General features: G+C 43.0%; 2 protein-coding genes across 7 annotated transcripts in view; one reads left to right on the forward strand and one right to left on the reverse strand.

Annotated features, from left to right (window-relative positions):
• The window catches only part of LOC139754214 (uncharacterized), a 436,361-nt gene that overhangs the window by 323,049 nt on the left and 85,441 nt on the right, over positions 1-27,871 (reverse strand). The gene's annotated exons all lie outside the window — the stretch shown is intronic.
• Positions 1-27,871, forward strand: part of LOC139754211 (cell adhesion molecule Dscam2-like) — a 543,290-nt gene that overhangs the window by 173,871 nt on the left and 341,548 nt on the right. For all 6 annotated transcript variants that reach the window (XM_071671457.1, XM_071671454.1, XM_071671455.1 and 3 more), the window contains exon 4: positions 11,134-11,295. In XM_071671457.1, the coding sequence (XP_071527558.1) occupies positions 11,134-11,295 (162 nt within the window). The remainder of the gene's footprint in view (positions 1-11,133; positions 11,296-27,871) is intronic.

Consider the following 27,871-nt stretch of genomic DNA (forward strand, 5'->3'; position numbering starts at 1 on the left):
TGGAAAACCCGCTTTTTTATAAACGTCAAGTCGTAGCTATTACGAAAGACAAGGGCAAAGTAATTCTACAGTTTAGCAGTAGTGGGAAAGAAACTGAAATTACAACGACCTACACCTGAGTGGTCGACAGCTTAACAGTCACCACACGACGTAGTCGCTTGCTGAGTATTGCTTGTTCCAGCCAATAGTGAGGGAACACAAGCAGCCAGTTCCTACCACCAGAAATTGAAGTAATATCTATAGAAGAAAGAAAACGAACCATCTCAGTGGCGTAAGGTAAGTGGGTGATATCTCGACGTAAGACTATTGCTTTCGACTAGACATCATCAAACACGTCTGCGTATGGACTAGAGACGTTGTAAGACCTAGGCTAATTATTTACATGACCTGATTAGAGAGGAAGAACAGGAATCTGGCCAAGATGATCCATATTCTTTCCAGAGCGAGCCAGACTGGAAGAAGCTGTCGACCCCGCTACCGAGCACTCACCTCTCATGGGTAATCCAGTCTTGAGCTGTAGCCAAGATGGACGGACGCAGCAATGCTGGCAAAATTTAATTCTGTTATTTTGCTGGCCACTTTAAAATCTGTGTATTGTGGTTCTGTAACTTCAGTGAATATGTGTCACATGTAAACAACAGCTGACTGACGGGACTATGGCCTGTAAAGTGCAGGGAAATGTTGCATAACACTGATACCAAACACAGGTTTACTTTGTGAAACACGAGTGCAACACTGAACAATATTCACTAAACTGCTGCCAATGACGGGTCTCTGTTGTGTGAAAATGTGTGTGCATGTTTTAACTGGGTCACGTTACCCATCGACATATATTCTTTAGTTCATTTGACCAACACAGTTCCAAGGATGATGATAAAACATTATATATATATATATATATATATATATATATATATATATATATATATATATATATATATAATATATATATATATATATATATATATATATATATTCTTGCAAAAGATGACAAATAATGAAAACTCTCCCAGAAACATGAAGTACTTTAGAACCTCATGTAAGAAAACAATTTTTTTCCTTCACAAAATATCTTTGAAACTTTAAACAAAATACGTTGTCTTCACAACTTTTTACTTATTTCCTGTCACTTGCAGCTCGAGCAAAAGTATTCACTGTGTTTCTTGAAAAGCTTTTCATACCTTCTCATTCAGTGTGAGAATATAAAACTAGACGCTCAAAGAATGTTGGGATGAGTACTTTCTATTCAAAACATACAATTAACTCTATACTTTTCTCATAACGTGCACACAACACTATACTTTGTTCACAACATACACTGAAGTATATGTCTTTGTACTCCAACAATGACTGTTCTCCTGCACTATCACACAGAGCCCTATTCGTACCCAATGTGGTCTCTTGTTGTTTGAATTAACTTGCTCACACCTTGCTCACAGCTCCATACTTTCCTTACAGCTTACTCACAGCTCTATACTTTCCTCACAGTTTACTCACAACTCCATACTTTCCTCGCAGCTCCATATTTTCCTCACAGCTTACTCACAGCTCCATACTTTACTTGCAACGTACGTACGAAAGCTATGAAAATATTTCCCCCGCTAGTCTTTCCCCTCAGGATATTACACGATTACGTAAATGGAAGTCACCGTCAATATTTGCTGTGGCACGTCCTTGAGCAGGCCCGGGGCCTGGTGGGTGATGGGCAAGTGATGATACGGAGTGAAAATCACCTACAACGCATGATTTCCCAGAGGAGGTCCAGCTCATGCTCTGTATGGAATGGCGTGTGTGTGTGTGTGTGTGTGTGTGTGTGTGTGTGTGTGTGTGTGTGTGTCCTCTGGCATGATGGCCTCCTACTCGAGTTCTACCGTCATCTTCAAAGTTCATCGGTCGTGGTTACGGGTCGTGTCGTTGTGTTCAAGGGTTTGATGTAGAAAACAAGGACCAACCGCCCCCGTCTGTAAACAGCACATTGCAGACAGATCTTCAGCAACAATGAAGTCTTAAGCATCCGAGAATATATCCATTTTCTAAAGTAATTTCTAGTCATTTACACATCTATTCATAATCTTTTATACACTCGCTCAAGCAACAAAATGTGACATAAACAAAGCAGCAAATTCAGAAAGAACTCATCACGTACACAAGATGGAATTCCGTTCTTGTCTTGCTCGCTGTTCCAAGTCTTCCCACGCTTTAAGATGTAGTTTTTGGCCATCTGGACTGCGCCCTCGTGAGCCTCCCCAAGCGTCGGTACGCAAGACTGGGTTGCATACCTATCAGGTAAAGTCCTTTTGTTAGCGTATGTTCCTGCACGTCTGACCATCAACGAGAGCAAGCACTCATGTGTGTAGCCACAGCAACACACTATAACGTACATAGGCTTCAGCAGCGGCTACACGAGCATCAAGACCAGATGTGGCGAGGCTTGGTCCTGGTGAGGCGCCATACGTCCACTGTGTAAGAAAAGACCTTTCACCTCCCTTCCTTTCCTGCCTCCATCTCTTTGTTATTGGCTCAAGAGTTTCAAGGTTGTTTTGGAGACTTTTTTCTCCCAGGCTGCATCTTGGTAATCTGCAGAGAGAGATTCCTTGAAGAAAAAGTTCTTGCATAGTCGTAAGTAAGACGATTCAATTTTCCTTTCTTTGAGAAATTTGTTTTATTCCTGGTCCTCATCCTGAGTTCTTCTCAGTCTGACATCATACTGGCAGCACAAAGACTTCTCCAACTCGTCAGAAAGTCAAGGAATTCGGTTCTAGTCATCTCGTAGCTGTCTTGAAGACCTCCTGGAATCTTCGCTTTGATGATCTAAGAACACGTAACTTGTCTCTCCCATCAGAAATACTTCTGTATCACTGTCACATATGTTTTCCACTTTCTTCAACATGGGTGGTGCATAGACGCTTTGCCATCACTTGATTTACGTACTTCGTCTACATCTACTCCTTTACTAGATACAAATATGATCAAACTTACTATGATGATCATTTTATCCTTCGTCGTCTGAGAGTTTGCCTCATAATGTTCCTCGCTCGAAGCTCTTGTTCCTCCCTAATGTATTTCCTTTCAATATTCTTCATGGTCATCACTCAGCTGGTGTTCAACAAAACGCGATCTGGTAATCTTGATCCTTCTAGAACATTCACAGACTAAGTGGAGTCCACAGCATCTTCAAAAATGTTTTTTTAGGTCATTTTTCACCGTCACCACAATGTACATCCAGTCAATGAACACATTTCGGTCTGCACAATGCTGTTTCCGGTTGCTGGCTGCGTCGTGAGGTATCATATATAACTAGTTACCCAACTGGGTATCAGAAGGGTTAGTGACCGCTGCGTAGTGACCCAAGATTTCAGTGGCTGTCAAACTTCAATCTTTTTACTCAGTGGGGCTGTGTGTTTTCTATCTGTCTTACCCACATGTGGGCTTCTGGCTTTCAGCTCATAAAAATACAGTATTTCCCTCCTCTACACAAGGCTTAACAGCACGTAACTCTAAAGAGAGAGAGAGAGAGAGAGAGAGAGAGAGAGAGAGAGAGAGAGAGAGAGAGAGAGAGAGAGAGTCAGAAGGGACATCATCACTGGTGTAACACAAGACTCCCTGACCTGCTGGAAATTATTACAGAAGGCCGGCGCTCGCCTCGTCTTACCAGTGATGGTGACGTGTGTCAGACACAAGATCCAGGCCCAACAGACGGGAATCGAACCCAAGAACCACTAAAACCAGAGCACCGCCCTAGGACAATATCGTGACCTGAAGTATGTTATGGATGACCAACCCACATAACAACTCTTGATGCCTCGTATCCTCTAGAGTTATGGAGTCTCATGACCTCAGGGTACGATGGTGTAACCCTTGAACTCGACGATACGATCCTTAACCACAACTGTACGATCCCTAAGTATGATGGCGCGACCTTTGTCCTGATACTTGAAGGTCAGGTCAAAGGTCATGCCATCAAACCGTAGGGTTATTCCGTCTTGCTCCACAGGGTGACGTAGTTATACCATGTACTTACCTTAGAGAGAAAAAAAAAGTCGCCTGTACCTTTGTACTGAGGGTTGACCTAAATGGCCACACCCTCCCTGTGATATGAACCAAGATACGATTCACAACATATACACAAGATATTCTTGCTTCCCTCGCCCTCCTCTGACCGTCCGGCCAACACATGAAATATCGACACCTTCAGCCACCTCATGTGATGAAGAAAATAAATAATCACCACAGCACACCTCAGCCAACCACACATCCACCTTCCATAGCAAGGATGTGGCCAGCACCACACACAGACACAGATACACACACACACACCGTCGACTCACGACACAGGGGTAAACACACAATTCACTATGAGTGACGTGTTCTCGGAGACATGATAGTTTGACCTGAAACTTCGACAACTTGGAATCTCGCCGACCTGGTACCTCACCAATCTGGACTCATACCGACCTGATATCTGACCAGCCTGGTGCCCCAGACCTGGTACCTGGACGACCTGGCACCTGGACGACACACAGGATTGGTCCTCTTCATCTTATCACCTCACTCCCCTGAACCCTCCTCGTTTTCATTCTTCTTATCATACACTTTCCTTCTTACTCCTCTGCACTGTTTGCTCTCATCATTCTTTCACCTTCCTCTATACCACTTAATTTCGCTCACTTTCTTCGTATTTCCTTTTCTTTCCCTTCTTCTTCTACGAAGTACATTTAACACTTTCACCTACAATTATTCCTATTCCTCGTTTCTTGGTCATTACATTTTTTCTTTACCCACGTCATTTTTTCATTCATTCTTCCACAACTCTTCTTCTGTCATGATTTCCTTCCCTCATTTTCTCCCTCCTTCCTCTCCTCCCTCCTGCACCTTCTTCCCTCGCCTGCCTCACCTTCATCTAGCCCCGCCTCGCTCCCTCCAGTGGGAAATCGTGTGCTCGATGGCTGCATGATAGAGCACGCTGGGTTAAGCGTTAAGAAAGGTGACACAGAATGGGACGCATTATTCTCTGTTCTATTTCTATATTTTCTATCTTTTGTGGAACACGCTCGCTCCTCCGAGATATAATGCGTGGATGCACGCACTAGTCTGTGTCTTATAGAACGTCTGTCTTTAGCTGTGGTATTTTACTGGTTAAGTCTTACTCAGCAACTCATCCTATTGATCACAGAAGACACCGATCAGGACCACGATTTTAACAGCACTTGACATCACTGACGATCAATCTTGGGTGGGTAGATGGACGATGTTGCAGGTTATACACATGTGAGAACAGTAGCCTCCACTGCTGGCAAGATTGTGAGCGGGGCTGCCATCATATGTTCAGGCCGTCCCTGCAATAGGTGCGTTTCCATAAGCATTTTTGTTTTATGTCGCAGACAAAAAGTTCTCTTCGAGGTCCAGTCTTAAATGAAAAGAAATAGGAGAAAAGGGATAGAAAAGTAATGAGAGGAGAGGATGAAATGAAAGTAACAGTTCCAGAGAGATTAGGAAACCTTCAGGGAAGGGTTCGAATCCTACCTCATGATGAAGGTGCAGATGTGCCAGATCAATAAGAGAAGCCAGGAGCAGTCAGGTGTGTGACATCTTGCAGCAGAACTTGAATACACTGCCACAATAGTTATGTCAAAAATGAGCCTCTGAAATCTAAGAAGGAGGCGCAACATTAAACCTTAAAACTTAACCTCTGAACTGCATCTAACGGCGCTCACAATGCCTCACCTGTCCCAAGACATTCGTGTTAAAGAGATCTTAAGGAAAGCAGACGACATCTTGATTACTGCCAAAACTGTTTTTCCATTCTGCGTGACTCAGACACACTCAAGATGATCTATGAAGTGTGTTCCGCCCGTCAGGCGTCCGACTCGTGATGACGCCCTCTCGCTGGGAGAACTTACGAACACCTGCTGACCTGATGGTCATCTCTCAGGCGAAAGAAACACTACAGTTGTTTCTTCATCAACTTCTGCCGATGTGTTGTCGCGGTATATCTATTCACTGAGGTCTGACAAAGACGCTTTATGACCTCTGTAATCGCTTGGCGCTGCCGCCCACTAGATGAGCACTGGGGTCCACATGTGATACAGCCGGCCGGTCATACAGGCACAAACCCAAAATGCTTCCCAACAACTTGAGATTATCACGTTGGTAATCATGAATCCTCTTATCATGACTGAATTTCTTTAATGACGACTTTAATTATCAGACTAAAAAAAGTTTCAAAATTTTGGAGAATATCTATTTGTTTAATTGCATTCTGACTTGTATAGAATACTTACGAAAAGTTCAGCGATACAAGACACTAAGAAACTAAAATTAGACATATTGTCTCAACTGGGCCATTGAAAACATACTAATGAATTGGGAAAATTAAGAAAATACAATGTCATTCTCCTATAAAACCACGACATACGAACCTACGCACATGTCAGGGACGAGACGTGTGAAAACGTAGGACTGGTCATGTGTGGTGACCTTAGTCTTGGGACACAGCAAAGCAACCAATCAAAATGACAGACACAAAGGACATCATCGGTGCCAAAGGTGCCAAAAAATGCATCAAGGGATAATGCTGTCGACATCCCGGTGCCTGGAACTATTTAATATATTACCTTCAAGTATCAGAAACTTCGAGGATCACACGTCAAAGTCACTAAAGAATGCAATGGACAAGTATGTACAAAGCATACCCCACCAGCCAGGTTGTGAAGTATACGTAAGACTGCGAGACGCGTCCTGAAACAGCCTGGCCGATCATTACAGGAAGAGGAGGGATATAATTTGGTCTTAGACTCAGCTCTGGGGGTAAGGACGAGACTCGTAAATTACCAGTGAGGCAAGTGTGTATACTAACATGTACATAAATCATTACGTATTGGCAGGAAGGAACTCCCCTCCTCCTGGCGAAATATCGCGAGGATAAGTTGGTTTATATCGAACTGGTCAAGTGTACCTGACGATCGCTTTCTGCTCGACTGATCCTTGGATGTTACTGAGAATGTATTGTGGAGAGAGAGAGAGAGAGAGAGAGAGAGAGAGAGAGAGAGAGAGAGAGAGAGAGAGAGAGAGAGAGAGAGAGAGAGAGAGAGAGAGACAGAGAGCGTGTGTAATGTCCTCCTACGTACGGTACGTTCAGGTACCTAGTTCAAGTACTGGTGTTTCAGAAATCTTGCAGATCAGTGACGCAACTAGCGATAGAAGTGACCCTAACAAGGCCAGCTTTTAAATTTCGATTGTGACACACACTACCGTTGTATCAATGCTTAACAGACAGAGAAAGAGAGAGAGAAAGAAATGTACGCCGATGGAGAGCTAAACTGATATGACAAATACGAACGAACGCGATAATTCATTTCTCAAGTCTTGACAGCAGCAGAAGACGAGTGTAAAGTAACACATTCCGTAGTCTGAACAAGACCTGCAGACTGATATGGATCAAGTGGTCAAGTCTTGACCATCAGACGTAAGAAATAGCACGAACACAACCTTGTGGTCCTGACACACCTGAATCGTATGAAGTGATGCTCAGACCTCGACGAAGATTAGACCAGTAAGGTCCAGAACAGAGACCACCTCTATAGAATGTCTTAAAGACCATACCAGATGGTCTCTATGTTTTTGTAGCATTATAGACCCACTCACATGAATCATTATCCAGTGGAAAGTCAAGCGGATCTGTACGCTCGTTCTTCTGCAAAAATTTTCCATGATATCTTAGAAGATGGCAACCATATCACTCCAAAGTCAAACTTCGAAAAAAAAAATATCAAATTCGATTCGGTTTCGCCTCGCACACACCGGACGGCCAAATTCTGTTTTCTTCCTATATTATTTTCCCATATAGAAGATCTATATATACAGGAGATAGCCACTTGCAGGGAAAATATGATTCCATATTAAACCATCGATCACGGACGAGACACTTCCCACTCTCTTAAAACGACTTCACAGAAAATCTGATGTTCGGTGCGCGAGGGAGAGACGCCTTGTGTGTTGTGGATGAGGTCTTTTTTCCCTCACATTTGACCTCTGACTTCTGTGACCTCGAGTTCTCCTTACCCAAGAATAAATGTTCCTATCAACTGAGAAATCTTCCATTCCTTATTTCTGTTATTTTCTCTGGCCACCTCCCAGATCTATACTGTTACACTTAACCTCTTCAGGGCGGAGGTTCGAATCCTGGGCACGGCAGCAACACCGCTCATGGGTATGATAGCCGGGATTCTGACCTGACCTTCATGGGTCAGGTCAAAAGCCGTACCTTCGTACTTAAGTGTCCTACCGTCGTACTCAAGGGTCACTACCGTTGTACTCAAGGGTCGTATCGTCGTACTCGAGGGTCGTACCATACGTTCAAGGTGTTGAAGAGAGTATTATGTAACACGATGATACATATGTGTTGAATGCACGTGTAGGAGCATCTGTCAGGGCTCTCGTTATCTGGGAAAACACTCCATGTCAGCAGACACCTTCACTCTCCTGAACGTCTCTGGTGATCCTCATCAACTATACACTGTCAACAGCTTTATAGCAGACAGAAGAGTTCCTTGAAATAATTTCTTTCAGAAAGGATCCAATTGGCAGCTGGCGATCCCGAAGCATAAGGCTAACAAGCTTCAAATCTATTGTCAAAGGCAACGCCTCTCTATACAAATTCACCTTGATGATAACCCTTATGACTGTGAAAACATTCATTTCTACTCTCTCACGCGGCGATCAGCGTGACACCAAAACATCCACCTGGCGCTCAACTTCGTTGACAACCATGTCAAAGATGTTACGTGACTTGGAAGGAAAAAAAATGTGATGCTACTGTGTCTTCCTGAAGGTTTCACCCCCACCCTGACCCTGCTCAGGCTTCAGAAGGATCACTGCATCACTGGTGAATAATCCTGTACTCCGACACCTGGCCTCATGCATGGGAACGTTCACGTAGTCTACCTTCCTCCGAGAAATAACTTAATGACAGGACGATGCTGTCTAACACCCACTAACATCATTTTACATATTACAGCACGGGACTACGACGTATTACAGCACGGGACTACGACGTATTACAGCACGGGACTACGACGTATTACAGCACGGGACTACGACGTATTACAGCACGGGATTACGATCAATACAACAGTCTTACATAATACAACAATATATGTAATTAAACAGGAACGAAATGAAAGCTGATATGAATAAACAGAAAGAAGAATTAGTCGAAGAATTTCCGGTGTTGCTGGAAATGCAGGAATCGATTTGCTGTCCTGGAACGATAGGCTCCACAAACAGCTGCTGTCGACACTCTGGACGGCACTGAACCAGGCAGATAAGTGCAACGCTCCGCTCAGCTGAAGAAATCTTGGGCAAAAATCCAATCTTGCAAAGACGATGCGTCGAAAGCACATACTATCAAATCTCTTCCGGATATAAATGACCGACGACTTCACCGTGAAAACCCCATTTGTTCTTGCCATCAAGCCGGCCCCTTGTCCCCCCCCCCCCCAAACTTCCAGACAGAACTGAACAAGACTAGTCTGTAGTCAGCTGGGATGGTTGGTGCCTCTACGCCACACGTCTGAATTCCTCCCCTTCAGCTTCCGGAAAATCTCCTGGTAATCCTACAGACCCAAGACGTCCTCTCACGTTTGCCTTCAGTCACAACCCCTCCCACCTCTGACGGTGCAACAACTTCATTGATTCACGAGCTGGATCCTGCGCGAGAGGAGTTTTTATGTTGTTTTTCAGCTCTGGGATGAGTTATGAAGAAGATGCAGGTAATGGAGACACTTGACTAGAATTACCGCACGGGAAAATGTGTTATTTTGCACCGAAGATTGTCCAGGTGAAATATTCATTGACATCTGGGCGCCTCGAATACCTCCATGATATTCAGTGAAAATAAAATCTAATGCTGCCAACAATATGAAGAAATTCTACCGCGTCATCAGGAGAGCAAAAAAGACTACGAAATTAACATAAAGAATTTTATGTCTGCAAAGAAAGAAAAATACTAAATACCACAAAACAACGGCCAATAAAGGCCACACAAAACCATGTCAGGCAGTGGGAATGATCACGATGATCGGTCGTTGCTATGAACACAATGACCACGACGGTACGACCCCTAAACACGACGAGACGACCCGTAAGTAAGAGTGACCCTTGGATCTGATAACCTAGAAGAAGGACCATAACTTCAGGCTCAGTGGTCGTACCGCTGTTCTCAGTGGTCGTAACGTTATGCTCAAGGTTCGTACCGTCGTAACGTTATGCCCAAGAGGTTAAGCAGTGGAAGCCAAGACGAAGCAGCCGCCACGGTTTGACTAATGACTACAAGTGAACTAATTAGTTCATACGTTAATTAGTCTAAACTTATCATAACACTTCAGAGTTTACGGTGCGTAATACATCTCTCCTAACTGATATGTTACTAATGAGATAACACAATTTACTCTTAATCTTCCTCAGAATTTGATTGATCCTTCTATTTCTGTGGAAGAAACATTTATACTCGTACCTTCCCAATAATCAAAGGTTTCCACGTGTTGGTCATCGCATGACGAACTCTAACGAGGTAGTGAAGACACGAAGAATTCCTGGACTGATGTTTTTAACTCAGTCATAAAAATAAAATAAAACTATGTTATCAAACGAGGTCATTACTGGAGATCTTGTCTTGTGAGCTACAGCTCCTTAGTCGACTTAAATCTGGTAACATAATTAGAAATTACATTAAAAACAACAAACTGCAAAAGCAAAGGAAAGATTTTATATTCTAAACGCTATGTTTAGCATTTAATTTTGGGAAATATCTAACAAGAGGTTATAAAAGTTAAAAATCAGGGGAAAAAGTTATGTTATATACTCTCTGCAATACCTGGATAATGATCATAAAATCCCAGGCAGGTCAGTAAAGCCCACATCCAACCACAGTCAAAAGATCCAGACTTCACGTCGTCCAGACGTAAGCACATTAACTAATGGTTGTTCCTCCCTACAGCAGCCAACCTGAGGCGACGCACACACACTCACCAGACGACTGACATGATGGTCTCCCCGACCATGGCAGGGGTGAGGCAGCGCACCTCAACCTGAGTACGTGGCTAACGCTCGTGTCTCTGTCTGTCTCCCCTGCAGTGGTGGTGCAGGAGTTCGAGGTGCGGGTGTACGACGAGTACGTCATCAGGGGCAACACTGCCGTCCTCCGCTGTGTCGTGCCCTCCTTCGTCAGGGACCTGGTCACCGTTACCGCCTGGGTCCGCGACCACGCCTACCACATCTACCCCTCCGCCCACGGTGGTGAGTACCCTCCCATGATGCCCTCACGTCTGCCACATCTACTCCTCCGCCTACACCCTCACAGGATCACGGATGCAACACAACTCACAGTCTATGTTATCCACAAACGTCACGTCATCCACATCATGCCCTCACGCCCATCTATCCACCTTCCTTCCACAAACCCATCCTATGGCCGCATACCCTCCCAACATCCACACCAAGACTACACATCCACACCAAGACTACACATCCACACCAAGACTACACATCCACACCAAGACTACACATCCACACCAAGACTACACATCCACACCAAGGCTACACATCCACACCAAGACTACACATCCACACATTCACGGAATCAGCTCAGATCAAACAATAATATGAGCTTAAGATTTCCCAGGGGAAGGTATGAGTGAAGGTACGAGTTCATTATCCATTAAAAGCTCCCCAGTCGGATGGACTTGCCTTTAGCTCTAACCAATCACCTTGGAGCTCTCATGCGTGCTGTAGAGGAGGAGCCAATGATATTTATCGATTGGTGGTGACGTCATTACAGTGTTCCAAAGATCTACATTTTCTTTTATATTGTCTCTTATTTCCGTTTCATTCTCCTCTTCCTCACGTCTATCCACATCTCCATCTCAGGACTTCTTGCTGACAATGATTCTCTATCATCATATTCAGTACATGCGTCTCACATTCATGGTATCAGAGATTTCGTAAATAGGTCTTGGGGAAAAAAAATATATGTAGTATAATCCATATGTTGAACAATAACAATAAGAGACATGCACAGACAATACAGGAGATATGAACTTAAACTAACCTAACTTAAACTAACCTAACCTAACCTAATCTTGCTTAATTTCGTTAGTTTTCGTATATCAGCAGAAGTTTAGATTTCTATTTGAGTTTGTCCTCCTTGGTTCGTTAACCCCCCCAGCCAATCACGAGTTACTGAACTTAAGATCAACCTGTGAGGTTCATTCCTTTCATCTAAGACGGTTTTTGATCACCCAAGAATTAATAAGTAAAGCAGATTTTATATATATATATATATATATATATATATATATATATATATATATATATATATATATATATATATATGTTGTTTCAGAGTTCTGGGACAAAGTTACTAGGAGGAAAAGTTAGAGTGTGTTTGTGCTGTTCAACGTCTACTAACATTGAAGCACGGTCCACTAAGGTCTGATTTACAGAGCACAATATGTTTGTATATTCTTATGTATACGCCTCTCCTCCCCGCTTGTTTCTCTGAGTCCCTGTTTCACTTTCTCTTCTCTGAGAGAGAGAGAGAGAGAGAGAGAGAGAGAGAGAGAGAGAGAGAGAGAGAGAGAGAGAGAGAGAGAGAGAGAGAGAGGCCATACTGTTACAAAGAGACACCACACTTGGTCACTTATACTCCACCTCAGATTTACTGTGTAATACAGTTCAGCAATGCATTACGTACACACACACACACACACACACGTGTCCCAACACTTTAATGTCCACGTTAAGATTAGCTTTGTGTATCCAGGCCTGACGCTTGCACTCGGCTCTTTCCCACCAGCTTGAGCTTATCTGACGTAATTGTTGAGGATATTCATTCCAGCTGTGTACCATCAGAGCACCTGTTGTCTCCGCCAACACCTGCATATATACGTATTTATAGTGTGTGTGTGTGTGTGTGTGTGTGTGTGTGTATGTGTGTGTGTGTGTTGTGTCACACATGCCACATACATTGTTTAGTAACACCTATGTTTCCTGACTGCTGTTCAAAGTTTGCAGCACCACTATCTTATAGAAGGCACACAAAACCCTAAAACTATGATGATGCTACCAATGTGTTTCTACTGATCGCTCAGTCTGATGGCAGCCAATGAACAGGTGTTCTCTCTCTCTCTCTCTCTCTCTCTCTCTCTCTCTCTCTCTCTCTCTCTCTCTCTCTCTCTCTCTCTACGACCAAACGACCAATGACAACCAATAGAATTCCTCTCTATGGGTCACGCACGAATGACTCCGTCCATCAACTTGATAAAGAATCATACGGAAAGTTTTACCGCAGGACAGACCTGGTCAGACGGGCAGGGAGTCGACACCGGCACTCATGTGCTTCTAAGCGACTCATTCTGCGAGGTTTTACACACACACACACACACACACAACACACACACACACACACACAAGAGCGTCTGTAACGACCCCTCACAGTGCATGATGCTCATACCTCTAACACTATACAATTATCTTAACAATTAAAGTAATTACAAGAGTATCTTACCATCAAGCTATTAGAATGTTACTGCCAGTGTAATTAAATAATCATGTAATACAAAAACTCATCCTTTTATTAAAATGAGTCTACTGACCAGTGGTTATAATAAACTTGGTAACCCACCTAAGGACAACATCAACTTACCAAGGAGACAAATAATTTACCATCGTAAAGACTAGGGAGAACTTACCAAGGTCCGTACAACACGAACGTACGAATTCTGTGACAAATTGAACTGTCCAACAACCTCGTGACGATATTGACTTCCAATACCTCGGTCAAGGTGGAATGACCAAGACCTGGACAGAATAAAGTTACCTACTTCTGGCCAAACCCAACTGACCTACTAGCCCCTGGACCAGGTACACTCGTCCACTTTGAACAAAGTACACTTGCCTTACCCACGACCCACAGACGATGCTAACTTACCCACCACTGCATCAAGTTAACTTACCTTACCAACTTACCATCTCCTGGACAGCATCAACTTCCGTACCACTGGACAAAAGAAACTTACAGTTCCTATGACAAAATAAACTTACAAACTGCTGCACAAGAACTTTATCGACCCTTGGACGAAATTTATATAGCCACCGCTGGACCAAATTAACTTACCATCTCCGGAAAATATAGACTTGCATCCCCCGGGGAAATATTTACCAGTTCCAGGTCGATGTAAACTTATGTTCTTCACAAAACTGCTTCATCAATATGAGGGAGGAAAAGGAACTTAACTAACCCTAAGAAACTCACAAGGAACTTTACGGTTTCACGAGAAAGTAAACTTCACAAACGAAGGAAATGTGGCAGCAACAAATGATAGTACCACCACAACAACTACAAGGGTAATGTAGCAACCAGAATAAAAGCAGAGGGAAGTAACACAGCAGCCAAAATAAATAGCAAACAAAAGTAATGCGCCAGCCAAAATAAATAGCAAACAAAAGTAATGCGCCAGCCACAATAAAAAGCAAACAAAAGTAATGCGCCAGCCACAATAAAGAGCAAACAAAAGTAAGAAAGCAGCCACAATACATAACAAACAAGAGAAACACAGCAGCCAGACTACAGCTAACAAAAGGACTAGTATAACTAATACACAGGCCAGCATAAACATCAAACAAAAGTATAATAGCCACAATAAAATGTAAACAAAAGTGAAGCAGCCACGAGAAACAGCAGTCAAAAGCAATATAGCAGCCACAATAAACACAAGAGCCAAAATCGCTGTCCCATATCTCCTAAAATTAGATTAGCGTCTTGGCCGAGTGGCGTTCCCGAATACGTATGATAGTGTTGGAAGGTCTTTAGGGACGGATTTAAAGATTGAATTCCGACTTTACGATCCAGCTGGTAAAAGTACGGGAGATGAGAGAGAGAGAGAGAGAGAGAGAGAGAGAGAGAGAGAGAGAGAGAGAGAGAGAGAGAGAGAGAGAGAGAGAGGAGTCCACAAAAAGCACTTCGTATAACCACAGAAAACCCTCTGGGGAACTACACATATTTGACTCATGTGGTACGAACAGAGAGCATCCAAAATTATTACAGTTACATTAACCAACAATATAACCATGATTTACTAATCCTACAACACTAAATTCTACAACAACACTTAAACACAGTCAACAAAAGACACGTACTGAAAAAAAATACATTACATTCAACATCACAGATATATCCAACAATAATAAGTCTACAACAATACACAAAAATATCTGACAACAAAACACAAGTCAATTATACAACAACATACAAGTACTTCTGTACATCCTACAACAATACAGTACTGATGTGTACTCTACAACAATACAGTACTGACGTGTACTCTACAACAATACAGTACTGATGTGTACTCTGCAACAATACACGGATATTCTCTACAACACACAGGTATACTCTACAGTGCTCACGCATACTCTACAACTACACATAAATTCATTCTACAGTACTAATGTATACTCCACACTACACAAGTACATTCTACAGTACTCATGTATACCCTACAACAATACAGGAGTATACATCACACACGTACCCATATTCTACATTAGGCATGGATAATCTAAGATAATGCAGGGGAGAGGCGTGTGTGCGGGCGGCCGCTCGCTGGCTGTGGGAGGAAACTGTTCGGAGGCACAAGTTATTATTCCCGAAAAATATGGCGGGTGTTGCGTGTCATTTTGGAGATTATTAATGTGTTCTTCTGGGTCCCTTGTGTAGGATATATACGAGGGCGCTGCTCAGGGAGAGAGAGGAGGAGGAGGAACAAGAAGGGAAGAGCGGTGGAAAACGTTGGACGAACAGCAAAAGAAAACGGTGTAGACTTGCGTTATGATACGAGATGAGGAAAAGAAATGAAGGGGAGATAGGAAAATGAGGAAGAGAGAGGATGATGTGAGAAGGAAGGGGAGAGGATGATGTGAGGAGGAAGGGGAGAGGATGATGAGGAGGAAGGGGAGAGGAGAGGGAAGAGGATGGGAAGGAGAAGGGGGAGGGGGAGGAGTGGTGAAGGGGTGTAGGCAGAGAAGAGGGTCGTCTGGTGGAGGTAGAACAGCACACCTGAAGCGAACCACTGGTGTCCCGTCTACTGAGCGAGGACGGTGGTAGTAATGTACCGCTAATGATTATTGCTTGGCTGTTGTCTCCTCTGAGAGAGAGAGAGAGAGAGAGAGAGAGAGAGAGAGAGAGAGAGAGAGAGAGAGAGAGAGAGAGAGAGAGAGAGAGAGAGAGAGAGTCTTGTCTCTGTGTGTGTGCATGCGTTGGATTTTGTGTGCTTTTATCCTTTTTGTGTTTGTTCGGTGTGTTAAATCTTTAGCGTCTTTGTTCGCGTTTCTTGTATGTGTTTGCGTTTATATGTATGAGGTGTTTCCTGTGTGTATGTATGAGGTGTTTCCTGTGCGTATGTATGAGGTGTTTCCTGTGTGTATGTATGAGGTGTTTCCTGTGCGTATGTATGAGGTGTTTCCTGTGTGTATGTATGAGGTGTTTCCTGTGCGTATGTATGTATGTGCGTAAACGTGTGTGTGTGTACGACGGAACTGATGCATTTAAAGCATCGTCTTGCAAGGGTCTACTGCAGCGTGTTAATGAGCACTCCGCGAGGGAACCAGTGTTGTCGAGAGAGCGTTACGCAACCAGACGCAAGTGATTGCTACACTCCAGCAGTTACGTCAGTGTAGTAAAGGATTCGGTACCTCTATTGTAAGGATGGATATGACAACGTATTTTTTTTTTTTTTTGCAGAGATTTGCCTTATAATACGACGGTGTAACCCACGTGCATAACTACGAGAAGTCTGATGGTCTGGCCTTTTACCTGACATTTAAAAGCTAGGTAAAAGGCTAGGCCATTAAACCTAAGGGTCCTACCCTTATCGTCAAGGGTTGTACCGTTGTGATCAAGTGTAAGTTTAACGTCCAGAAGGCAATGACATACGTCACGCCTTAAATTACCAAACTATGTTGTTCAAAGTTAATTCCTGACGGTGATCAGCACGAAGCCATGTCCCGCGAGGTGAAATATAACTAGCGTCGTGGCTGGAGGAGGGAGCCGGGCCAGGGGCTTCACGTAAGCCAATAGATTCGCTCCTCTTCCTCACAGCAGCAGCGGGTGATTCATCTTGTCACGTTAGCCGAGGCCTGGCACCTCCTCCACCGCTCCCCCACCCACACTACCATCAACTCCTCCAAGGACGCGTGTTGGTGGTAATGGTGGTGGCGGTAATGGTGGTGGTGGTGGTAATGGTGGTGGTGGTGGTGGTAATGGTGGTGGTGGTGGTGGTGGTAATGGTGGTGGTGGTGGTAATGGTGGTGGTGGTGGTGGTAATGGTGGTGGTGGTGGTGGTGGTAATGGTGGTGGTGGTGGTAATGGTGGTGGTGGTGGTAATGGTGGTGGTGGTGGTAATGGTGGTGGTGGTGGTGGTAATGGTGGTGGTGGTGGTAATGGTGGTGGTGGTGGTGGTAATGGTGGTGGTGGTGGTAATGGTGGTGGTGGTGGTAATGGTGGTGGTGGTGGTAATGGTGGTGGTGGTGGTGGTAATGGTGGTGGTGGTGGTGGTATTGGTGGTGGAGAATTGGTGTGGTGTAGATTGTGGTGATGATGATGCTGGTGGATGAATGTGTTGGTGACAGTGGTAGTGGTGGCGGTGAGAGGTGAGAGTGCTGGTGTAAGCTTCACACATGCAGTGATATCTACACACAACACACGCATCAAAAATACACTGGCAGTGACATCATCTACAAGTGTTATATGCATACGTAATACTTGGAGTGAAATAAAAAAAATTGAGAGCTACATCAAATATATTCAGTGCAGTAAAAAAAGTGACAGAAAACTTTAAAACATTAAAAAAAAAAATACAAAGCAGAACATGTATGCAAAATGCGCTTGATGCAGACCCTCTGTTTACCCTTCATGACCACCTATGACATGCGCAGAACCTTACGGTAACATCAAGCTACCAATCATCTCACAAATTCCACCTGTGATCACACATGACCTCACACGGATGAACCACCAGCAGCTCAGGAGGAGTCAACACATCACGTTGTGATTCGCCACAGAAAACCTGGAACATCTCGCTCCTGATGACACCCCATTCGACAGCTTCCAAACGGAAGGAAGTTTGTAAAATATATTCCATCTATAAATGATACGACTGACGCAACTCCCAATTATATGTTCAATTGAAGCTTGATTACATTTTCCGTCCTATAACCAATTTCAAATGGTAATTTTTGACGGTCGAACTTGGAACTTGAAGGTTGTGAAAGTTGGTATGGTCATTTTGACGTTTAATAATGTTAACAGAGAGAGAGGGAGAGGGAAACACAGAGAAATAGTGATATATATATATATATATATATATATATATATATATATATATATATATATATATATATATAATTCCACTATATTTCTGTCTTTCCCCTTCTCTCTCTGTTAACATTAACAAACGTCAAAATAATCATCCAATTTTCAAAACCTTATTTCCTTGTTCCAGAACTCCTTTAATGGGACTCGTGCGGCGCTCAGGAACCCAGCCACGTCCACTGGGCTGGACTCTGGATCGAAAAGTGTCATTATATCGTGTGTTTGCGTCTGGAGTGAACGAAGGAGGACAGTCGACTGGTATGTATGTCTTCAACTAGGAGGCTGCATCTTGAACATGACGGGTCATGTCCTATGTTGAATTAACGGTTGTAATAGTGGGATCATTATAGAGTTAATATGTCGTTCATGTGGTGTTGACTGGATTAATGTGTAGGAGCGACCTGTTTGCTAGAAATTCCTCGTTCATGAGAGACAACAGCAAGCCCCAGTCCCTATCTTGAAGGTGTCTGAACGGGTTACCTGCACCGCTCGGAGGGGGAAAACACGTTGATCCCTTCAGTGTGGCGCGCGTGCCTCCCAGAAGAACTAGGGGCATCACACACCTGTGATTGCTCAATCTCGTGCGGCTAGAATTGCCGCCCATCCCTCTACGACTGTGTGGGGCAAGCAAGGGTGAGGATATTTTCGCACGTCGGCTGGTGACTGGTTATGCGGTAGTTTGGCTGGGAGACAGCGAGAGCTGTTGCACCGCCCTGAGTGTTGAGAATGTCTGGGTTGGACGGTACTAGAAGTGTTTATCATCTGTTGTGCAGGAGGTGAGCGTCAGCAGTTGCTGAGCAGCAACCTCTGCTTGTTCTGAGTGCTCGGCACCCTGTATATACACATGTATGATGTACATGTATACCTATGTGCGTATACAAGTGCAGAGAGAGAGAGAGAGAGAGAGAGAGAGAGAGAGAGAGAGAGAGAGAGAGAGAGAGAGAGAGAGAGAGAGAGAGAGGGAGAGGGAGAGAGAGAGAGAGAGAGAGAGAGAGAGAGAGAGAGAGAGAGAGAGAGACATATCCAAGGGTCGTATCGCCATTGGTCAAGAGTTGTATCGTAGTATTCATGAGGTTCCTTCACGCTGCTGACCACCATACAACAACCCAAGTACATCAAGGTCTCACTGTGAGTGATGCTCACGCTGCTGCAGTCACCATTTATCAAGTATTTCACGCTGATGTTTTCACGAGAATGAAGCTGAATGCAGACATCATTTAATCTGCTGTGATCGGTGAAGCTGAAGAGATTCTTAGATACTGGTATGTGTGTGTGAGTGATTGATGTTTACACTCAATTTAACATTTTTCGCAACGATTTCGCACGAGTTTTGCCGATGGCCTCGTTCTGCTGGCGTCTCGATGTTCTTTACTTCTTAAAAACCTGGTTTTAGCACAATAGTTTTCGGTAAAGGTAGTTCAACCATTTCTTTAAAAGCCTTATTCCAATCTCTCTTTAAGTGCGAAAAAAAATGGTATCTGTAAATGATATATTTTACAAACGTATTCATTCATGATAGACTCTACGTAACAGTCAACTGGGAAATGTGTTTTATTCTTCTAAACACACACATTTCATATCTTCCCTCACAACTAAGTATGGCCAACACCTTTTTCTCAGAAGGTAAGTTTCCACCTCTCTAAAACCTTCACATTCGTTGTCTTTTCTTCTTTTCTCTTTACTCCTCTGTTTCTCAAGTCCATCTATTCGTTTCATTCAAAACTTGGTCTTGAGGAAGACATCTGTCCCTGGCTGGAGCCTCACATGTGGAAAGAAGAAAAAAAAGGGAAACCTGCCGAAGGATACGTTACGAACGACGTAAGGAGACGCATCTTCAGCAAGAGAGCTGTGGCAAGTGCAACGTGCACAGCAAAATCGAAGGAAATGCGAAAACTCTTTGAAAATTCCGGTCTGTATGACAGGAATATGAAGTGAGGACGCAGGGGACCGCTGCTGAAAAGGCGCCTTTCCCAAACTCACAAACTGGATATCACACACACACACACACACACACACACACACAAACACAAGATAGTGTCAAGAAAATGAGACCCTTAAAAATACATAAAAACAGATATTTACTTATACGTTGAAGCAGTCACAAACAGCCCGAGTGTAAACATTTCTTACAGTTTATAACGAAGCTAACGTCAGTCCTCAGCAGCGAGGAATGGGTGGGGGTTGTGGGGGATAACGTTAAATAATCAGAAAATGGGGAGGGGTAACGTTAAACACTAAGGATGGGGGTGGTTGTGTGTGTGGGGGTTACCGTCAAACACTCAGGCTGGGGGAGTGGTTGTGTGTGTGTGGGGGGGGGGGGGGGTTACCGTTAAACACTCAGGCTGGGGGGGTGGTTGTGTGGGGGTGTTACCGTTAAACACAACGGGACGGGTTGGTAAGGGCGGCGCAGCTCAGGGGCGAGCCATTACATTATACGTGGCTGCCACATACACGGTTTACGACCACTAAAGCTCTACTCGCTTTAGGCTAAGAGTATATTTACGTTCCCGTGGCACGGCTCCCGTGCACGATAGAGGCCTCCTTATCACCATGTAGGAAATGGACTCAGAACTTCTTACCCATCCTGGGCAGACTCCACGAGTCAGCCAGCTGACCCCGGTCCTCTCATCTCTCCACCAGTCATCAAACTGACCTCAACGTCCTCCCATCTGGCGGTGACCTCATGAACTTGTACACACACACACACACACACACACACACACACATATATATATATATATATATATATATATATATATATATATATATATATATATATATATATATATATATATATATATATTACATACCTTCATAACACACACTTAATATATGACAAGACCTGGCTTGTGATCATTGGAATATAAAATCAAATAACTTTAATTATTTTTCTATTAGCTAATATTCAGAACATTTATTGCATTTCAAAAAATTTCGTACAGAAACTTTGTCAACAAGACACAGAACTCATCATCGTAAGCGCAACATACTGAATGTGGACAGATATATCGTGATTTTCATCATTCACAGAAGGTATAAAAGGTCTATTCTTTGTTTTCAAGATATTCCCCACGATATTTCATATCTTTTAAGCCTAGAGGGGACCGGGTCAATACGATTCCTCCAACACTGCTTATCAAATTTGATGTCGAGTCCTAGGGGAAAATGGGTCAAGATATTCCTCCCTACAATGCTTATCACGTACAAGTTGTCTTTAGGCCTAAAAGGAAATAGGTTCATGATATCGCTATTCCTCATTCCCTAACTTATGGTCTTCCCCTTTTCCTTATCTCCAGACCCCATTTATCACTACTTCCTCCAGCTTTCGAAAATAATTACCACTAAACATTTCCCCAATATTACTTGACCCTGCTCCCTAGACCAGCCCGAGGCTTCCCCTCACCCTCTAACTCATCTCCACCACCAGCCACCTGACCACTCTGCGTCCTCCAACACTCATCTTCATGGAATTCAATGTGCTTTCACCGTCACTTATGTACGCTCGGATTCGACTGAGGTGAGGCTCAATTTTTTTTCTCTCTTCGCAACTCGTTATTCAACATTTGTTCAGAACGTTAGTTCTTTACTCCGTACGCAGATAAGACGGTGTTGCCATGTCTTCTAGAAACACGTCTCTGACCCTTTCAGCGAGACTGTACGACCGTTAGTCGCGTTGACAACGTCCATATCGACGGCTGAGCACGACGATATGACCTTTGAGTATGACAGTCCGGCCCCTTGAGACCACCATACCCAAGGGCCGTGCCGTCGTGCACAGAGGTTATACCTTCCGTGCTCATGGATCGTACCGTCATCTTCAGGAGTGTCCATCTGCTTGTTATATGTAAATACCATTGTTCGCTAACAGAACCTTAGCTGGAATCTAGGACGTAACTAATACCTTGTGCCATCTACCCCCTACACCTACCTGACCCATCATTATCTACAACTCACCGTTCCCTCCCTGCCTTTACTCGGTTTAGCAACCCGCCATTTCCTCCCGATGGACGCCAGGTTGTGGCTATTTGTAGCTCTGATATTGTTCCTAACACGAAGGGTATTACAGCCAGCCTCCTGTTGGCAACACATGAAATTGCCGGCACTGCAAAGAGGCTATGATGCAATGTTGAGTCAAAGGCATTGTCTCTGGTTACGGCGGAGGGAGCGAACACGGCCATCATTCAGCAGGTAAGGGAGAGAGAGAGAGAGTGTGTTTTTAGAAATGCAGAACAGCTTTTCTTTAGTCCCCCGTAGCAAGGGTAAAGTTTTCTCAGGAAAATATAAATACAGGACCGGTCATAAAACAGGTACAATTACTTTTCTTCCTACTTTTTTTTTTCCTAACCATACGACACTTACAATCGGAAGTCAATAAGTGATGCATGTCTACAGGAAATAAACACCAGCTGGTGTTTTTCGCTCAGCACGTTTGCCTGAGGCGAATCAGTCTATCAAAGGAGTCGGTGATTCGATGCTTCAGAAACACTCATGAAAACCTGGGTTCGAACCAGAGCTTGGGTCGAGGTCTGGACGGCCGTAGTCTTGAATACTCAAAATTGGTTCGAATCAATACGGTTCATTGCCAGGCGATGCGAAAGCATATATATATACCTCTGTATGGATGTTGTAGAAAGCAAAATGAATTTTGTAAAAGATATACCAAACATAACATAGTTTCCATGCACTAGTATGGGTCATGCAATATTGGAACGGACATGTTCGTTACCTGTTGTATACGTGATGAAAACATGACAGGTTGCACAAAAAGAATTACAATTAGAAAGAAATCACCAGAGCTTGACTGTTGAGTGTGCAAGAAACTGTATGTCAAATATCATCATACAGTGTCTGTCAAAAGCATGTACTCATAGTATATACCACATCGTCTATATCTAATAAAAATCAAGTCATGCACAATGTATGAAGCGCACGATGAACACGATACATCATCATTAAATGCAGATTATATGCAACACTGCCATGCACCACGTACAGGCCTGAATACATCATGCAGGGGCATGTTATACACCCTCAGCGAAGGCCTGTTGGTTACATGAGCCAAGTTAGGGAATTCTTGATGATCAGCATTGATTCCCCCATCCATTGCAGATGAGGAACTTGCGTCCAAAGTAATCACTTGTCTTTATTCTGGACCTACACGCAAACCACACACACTTACCACCCGCTTACTCACTTCACTTCTCCATACACGTCAACTATCCACACATCCCAACCATCTACACACCTCTACCATCCACACACCTCTACCACCCACACACCTCTACCATCCACACATCTTTACCATCCACATACACACTCCTCCAGACTAACACCTCAGTCAACAACACATCATCATCCACTTTTATCTGTGTTTCATTTAACATTATTTCCTAATGTTCCCAGCACAAAACGTTTGACACTCTCTAAACCCAAACTCACACCACCAGTATCATAAATAATAATAATGATGATAACAATGATAATATAAATAATATTAATAATAATAATAATAATAATAATAATAATAATAATAATAATAACAATAATTATAATAATAACAAATAATAATGATGATGATGATAATAATAATAATAATAATAATAATAATAATAATAATAATAATAATAATAATTATAATAATAACAAATAATAATGATGATGATGATAATAATAATAATAATAATAATAATAACAATAAAAATAATAATATGCAGAGAGCTAGTCTCATGTTTGCCTTGTGATGACATCGTATTTACTTAATAATATTCAGGGATTTGATAAAGTGTTCACTATAAAGACAGTATGCATGTGACACTACCTGCCGCTGATAATGTATGAGGGAATGCAGAATGTATAATGTATGACACTCCATTTGCTGTTGTTGTATAATGAACTCCCGTCCCGTCGAGAGAGAGAGAGAGAGAGAGAGAGAGAGAGAGAGAGAGAGAGAGAGAGAGAGAGAGAGTGAACCTGTGAGTACGTCATGCATATACTGTTTGTTCAACAAAACTGTTATTCTCAGCTGCCACGCGCTTTGCACAGCTGTTTCTTTTTAAGCCATTTGTCTGGCTTTCTTGTAATGTTATCCTTCCTCCCTGAATGCTTTATAACCAGCCAATATGATACAGACGAATTATCATGGAATGAAAATAATAGTCTAAGGTAACATGGTAAAAAAAGTATTTCCTCAAATCATTTTTCATCCATTTATTATGGATATCTAATGTTAGTCTTCACCAGTAACTAGTTATCTCTGTTAAAGAGACAAGATCTTCACCGATAGACACCTCACTGGGCGTCGTTTAGCAGTAAAAGTTTACAGGACAAAGAAAATATTTTCTAAAACAGAGAAGAGGATCGTAAATTGTAAACAAAACGTGACCTGGCGAAGGAAAGATACGTAAACTCTTAAAATTAATTCCTAAAATCAAAACTGAATGAGAAAAATCTCAAGTGTATCAAAATATGCATATTACTGTGTCACTAGAATGTGTCATGTGCGCAGATGGGAATATAAAGGAATATTTACCTTGTGCGAAGCAGAAAATCTATCAAAATGTTGGGATGTTGAGGAGTGGGTGTGGGTGTGTTGGGGGGTCTTACTCGCGATGTTTGGTGAAGGAAAACATGGCGGAGGGCAGAACCGGAGAGACGGAGACGGAAGAAGGAGAGAGAGAGAGAGAGAGAGAGAGAGAGAGAGAGAGAGAGAGAGAGAGAGAGAGAGAGAGAGAGAGAGAGAGAGGAAAAAGGAAAGAAAAAGAGAGTTAGGAAGGAAAAGCGAGGTTAGGAAGGTAGAGCAACCGATCCATTATCTGTCGGGAAGAGAAATGACATTCTCTCTCTCTCTCTCTCTCTCTCTCTCTCTCTCTCTCTCTCTCTCTCTCTCTCTCTCTCTCTCAGTGTGTTCGCGTGTCAGTGTGAGTGTGTATCATGTCCTGGCTGGTGAGGGAAGACGTCAGCGTGGACGGACTGGTGTGGTCATGTATGAGGGACCCCCACCTGTTGTGAGTGTGGCATCACAACCTCCGGGCGACTGTGACCAAAAACAAATATAATAACACCATAATCCTAACATCAATACAGGGAAAACGGCGAGAGAATGAAGGTGAAGGTGAAAGAACTTGAGACAAACGTAACGAAATCCAAGAATAAAGTAAGAAAATAACCACGAGGGGAAGGAGGAGTAAAGTTTGGGTCGAAAGGAAAAATTTTTTTTAGTGCCAATAAAAAAATGGCTAAAATCGGAGAAGATCTGAGTGATCTCACATTTCACGGCGGGGCGACTGTCCCGGTGTGTGTGTGTGTGTGTGTGTGTGTGTGTGTGGGGGGGGGGGGGGGGGTGTTGACTTACGCTGGACGAGGCTTTTTCTCCTCTCCATCTAATGGCGTGTCTTTCTTTTTCCTTTCTCGGACGGCAGGAGGAAAGGAGACACCTCTGATTAATTAGTCTTTTGAGAATATGCAAAAGGAGAGAGAGAGAGAGAGAGAGAGAGAGAGAGAGAGAGAGAGAGAGAGAGAGAGAGAGAGAGAGAGAGAGAGAGAGAGACAGAGAGAGAGAGAGAGTCAACTTTATCTCTCGGTCATCCTACGAAGAGGACAACATGGCTGTTAGCACTTAAGTGTACATAAACGTAATGTGATTTACTCAGATCAACACAATAACGTCAGCAGAGAACAACAGTACAGAGGCTGAGGCCATGTACACAGTCATCACTGTACAGTTAACACTAAATACTTCCTCACGTTACTCACTCCTACACTGAGGGTATACAACCACAGTTGATGAAACCGCTTAGCTTAGACGTCATCAACACAAATAACACAGACATGATCTCATATTTCATCTCTTAAATTCCTGTCTCACACAAAGAACCAGAGGAGAATGATTTACTGTAGACTACCATTATCCTGTTACTACAAGCAGATTATGTTGTAGGTTATTAACAGTGAGTGTAACCTACAGGCAACGTCATCAATACATCAAATATGATATTCCGACAACACAGAGGTGATTTCATCTTGAACAACTTATGACTATTTGCTCTGTAAACAATCACTTCAGAAGACGAATGAGAAGAGAAAGTACACTTCGGAAGCTAAAAGCAAATGTACTTATTACTTTTGATAAGTGATACTACTTACAAAGGTTGGAAAAAGCACAATGAATTACAAGTGCTGAAAGTAACACATCACATCAGATTAAGACGCAAATCACCGGGGCATTATAATGCACAACAGAACAGGTAAAAACATCGAGTAAATATTAAGGGTTCAGCTGACATGTGGGTGGGTGGGTGGGTGGGTGGGTGGGCGTCTCTCTGTTGAAAGAGATTCTTCATCAGGTCACCTCGCTAGACCAGGTCGACCATCATAACAAAATCTTGTATGACCTTCTGCACACACTTGCCTTAATCACATTATTTCTACAAGAATAAATTCAGTTATTGTTAACACGAATATACTTAAAAAGTATATATAATATCCTACACGGAGCCGGATGAAGGAATCCTGTATAACAAAAATGAAATCATTCGACTGTGAAACGGCTGCCTTGTGCAGCGGAGTGAACATATGATCAGGGTTGAGGCCTTCCCCAGCGCCAGGACCACCACCAGGGGTGAACACAACGGATATCTCATCTGTCCACACATCTTACAGACGAGATCGACATAAGCCCTCAGCTCACAGCCATATGACAATTACCATTAACCAATTTAACTCTTGCCAGACAACACCAAGTGTCAGGATGACTGTAAGTCATACTTGTTAAATTTTTTCTCATTAAAAACTCCCTCAAAGTTTTAATTAAATGACGTAACGTTAATTATGGGACAAAGAATGGCCATGGTATTTCCCAGAGCATTTCCCAGGAATGACGTGTACCACAAAACTTCATTTCCCGGAAGCAGCAGAAAACGTCATCACATTACATGCAAGTGAGGCGAAGCTGCCATTACCCTGCGTATTACTCCTTCCACAAACGTCCCTTTTCATCGTCACAGTCGCCACCATGAAGTTATCAACACAGCAAGAACCCTGACCCACCTGCTGCACGGGTGACTCACATATTGACATTATTCTTAGCTTCTCTGAGAGAGGATCATGGGAGGCCACTAACACGACTCGAACCCTTCTTATTCAACACTATTACCAAGTGAGAACTTGTCAGACCACGTTACTCTCTCTTACTTAGCTTAATACTGTACGTATTACTGATATACAATGATAACGATTTCTCCTGAAAATTATGATATAAAATACATCATCTTGAGACGTTAATGTCCATCACATAAATCTATTTTCATAGTTCATTTCTTTACTTCGTTATAAAATTCGTAAAACCTTTTGTATGCATGATACTGACGGTTCATCTACCGTGTGTATGATGACGTATGTTTCTTGTGTATTCGTGTAATACGTCGGTCGGTTACACAGGAAGCTTTC

This window comes from Panulirus ornatus, chromosome 16 (genome assembly GCF_036320965.1).
Source record: "Panulirus ornatus isolate Po-2019 chromosome 16, ASM3632096v1, whole genome shotgun sequence".
NCBI classification, from domain to species: domain Eukaryota; kingdom Metazoa; phylum Arthropoda; class Malacostraca; order Decapoda; family Palinuridae; genus Panulirus; species Panulirus ornatus.